The sequence below is a fragment of the Lathamus discolor genome, chromosome Z (genome assembly GCF_037157495.1).
Source record: "Lathamus discolor isolate bLatDis1 chromosome Z, bLatDis1.hap1, whole genome shotgun sequence".
In the NCBI taxonomy this organism is placed as follows: domain Eukaryota; kingdom Metazoa; phylum Chordata; class Aves; order Psittaciformes; family Psittacidae; genus Lathamus; species Lathamus discolor.
Genome location: NC_088909.1, coordinates 51015686 through 51018192, shown reverse-complemented (window position 1 = coordinate 51018192; position 2507 = coordinate 51015686). Strand labels below are relative to the sequence as shown.

The following is a 2507-nucleotide window of genomic DNA, read 5'->3' as shown; positions in this document are numbered from 1 at the left end:
CTGTGTTTGGCTGCGACCCCAGCACCCAAACCTTTCCCAGCCCTGGTCCTGTTAGTTGCTGGTGCAAAGCCTGGCATCACCACAATGGCCCTGCGCACCATCAGGGACAAGCCACCACTCAGTGCCACACGTCCCGCTTTTACAACTCTGGCTGTGCGAGGCTGGGGAATGATTCCCCCTGCCCCCCTTGTCCCCCACCCCAGCAGACGTTTAGTTCTGTAAATAAAATCATTAACAGCGGAGAGGCTGTTAAAAGATCTCACTTCTTGGACAGACCAGGGAGCCCAGCTGGGTGCGCTGGAAGGGTGAGAACCTGTCAGGAAGCATTGGGCACCTGCCCCAGAAGAGGCAGTAGAAAAGGAAAGGGCTGTTTGCCCCATCCAGGCACTTGGGAGCCCCTAGAGCTTCTCTGGAGAGAGCAGACAGGGCTGAGCAGGGTCCCGCAGGTCCGCACGGCTGGCGGCAGCGCTCCTCGCCGGCAGTCTCGGGCAGGCGGCATGACGCAGAGCCGCAAAGTCCTCCAGCATCTTCGCGGACGGCGGCGGGTCCAGCAGCGCCGGGCGAACCCCGCAGCCGGCTCTCCCCCGGGCTCCCGTCCCCGCCGTCGGGGCGCCCGGCGCTGCGTCAGAGCGGCGGGACGAACCTGTCGTGGTCGCCGGGGTAGGCTCCGTGCCGCGGCCCGGGATCGGCGGCTCCCAGCTGTCCGCCGGTTCCGTAGACGTGTGGCAGCGGCGGGTAGGGCACGGGAGAGCGGCGGCCGTAGAGCCCGGCGGGGGCTGGCGGCGAGGCGGGCAGCACGATGCGCCCCGACGGCGCGTACAGCTGACCGGGGCCTCCCGGCGCGTAGGGCGCGGGGCCGGGGGGCAGCGGTGCGTATCCGTGCGGCAGGGCGGCGGCGCAGCTCTGCGCGGGGAAGGCAACGGCGGCGGCGGCGAAGGAACAGGAGGCAGCGGCGGGTGCCGGGGGCAGGTCGGCGGCGGGCGGCGGGGCGGGCAGCGGGAAGAGGCGGCAGGGCTCGTCGGGGCGCTCGGCGAGGAAGGCCGGGTAGGTGGAGAGATCGCTGCGCTTGAAGCGCTTCCTGCGACGGAGGAAGGAGCCGCTCTCGAACATGTCGCGGGCATGAGGGTCCAGCGTCCAGTAGTTGCCCTTGCCAGGGCGGCCGGGCTCCCGCGGCACCTTGACGAAGCAGTCGTTGAGGGTGAGGTTGTGACGGATGCTGTTCTGCCACTTGCGGGGGCTGTCGCGGTAGAAAGGGAAGCGCTCGGTGATGAAGCGATAGATGCCTCCCAGCGTCAGTCGCCGCTCGGGGGCTTGCCCGATGGCCATGGCGATGAGGGCGATGTAGCTGTAGGGCGGTTTGCCCCGCTCCGCGGGGCGCTTGCGCCGCCGTCGGCCGCCCCGCGCCCCCAGCGCCGCCGCCGCCGCCTCCTGCCCCGGCGGCGCAGCGTCCGCCTTCAGCGGCGGGGGCAGCGGCGGCAGCGGCGGCAGCGGCGGGGGGCCCGGCGGCAGCCGGCTCTCGGCGGTCATGCGGCCGTCGGGGCGGCCCCGCGCCGGGCCGAGCCGAAGAGGCGCAGCTCGGCGCCGCTGCGGCTTTTATGCGGCGGTGTCCGGCTGCTCCGCGCCCGGACGGCCGGCACTCCCCCTGCAACGCCCCGCAGCCCGGGAGGCGCGGGCAGGGCCGGGCGTGCCGCCGCCGCCGCCGCGGGCACGGGCAGGGGCAGCGCCAGCCCCCCTCCCGCGGTCCCCGTTCCCCTCCCGCGGTCCCCATCCCCAGCGCCATCGGGGCGCCGCTATCCCTCCTGCTGTCGTTAGGAGCGCTCAGCTCTGGCGGAGCGGCAGGCAGCGGGGGGAGCGGGAGGGTCTCCGGTGTCCCGGTGCGGTGTCTCGGCATGGGCATCTCCAGATCCACTCCTGAGCGGCTCCGAGACGGTTCGGCCGGCGGCTGCGGCGAGGCGAGGTGCGGTGCGGTGCGCGGCCGCCGCTGTCCGCGGGGATGCTGGCGGTCCGCGGCACGGGGAAGGGTCGCCCGCGCAGCCCTATGCTTCTTTACGGTAGTGAAGAGGCAGAAACGAAATAAACTCTGCTACCCCCTCAACCCGGTGACAGATGTGTGTGGGGAGAGATAGTAAGTGTGGGCTTACACAGCACAATTGGAGTGCCGAGTTGCTGCGTAAGATACGGTCAGAATGGGGCTCTCACCTCCCGTCCGCTACAGCAATTCGGCACACAGCTGGACTCTCGTGCCTTGTTTTACCCCTGGTCAGACCTGCTTGTCCTTGATCCCTGTGTCACAGGATCTCCAGGTACATGTTCCTTCCAACTAGGAAGGATCCTTCCATCGGCTGTGGCTGGGACATTACCTGCCTGTCAGCTCTCTCGTGCTTGCTCAGATAGTTGGGGCTGAGGGTCAGATCCTCGATCTGTGGGTTAGAACAAGCGCTGTAAGTGCACACAGTTGGTGAGGAACGCTTGGCCAGGGCTTGTACCCCTGCAGCACCCACCCGCGG

The 2507-nt window shown here is 69.5% G+C and overlaps 1 protein-coding gene across 1 annotated transcript; it reads right to left on the bottom strand.

The window, feature by feature from the left end:
• Positions 1 to 300: 300 nt before the first annotated feature.
• FOXE1 (forkhead box E1) lies at positions 301 to 1527 on the bottom strand. The gene has a single exon (XM_065662765.1). It carries the CDS (start codon positions 1525 to 1527, stop codon positions 625 to 627), a length of 903 nt encoding a protein of 300 aa, XP_065518837.1. The 3' UTR covers positions 301 to 624.
• Positions 1528 to 2507: the final 980 nt, after the last annotated feature.

What these genes read in the sequence shown, in the direction of transcription:
- FOXE1 (XM_065662765.1), bottom strand. Translation starts at nt 1,527, where the DNA reads ATGACCGCCGAGAGCCGGCTGCCGCCGGGCCCCCCGCCGCTGCCGCCG.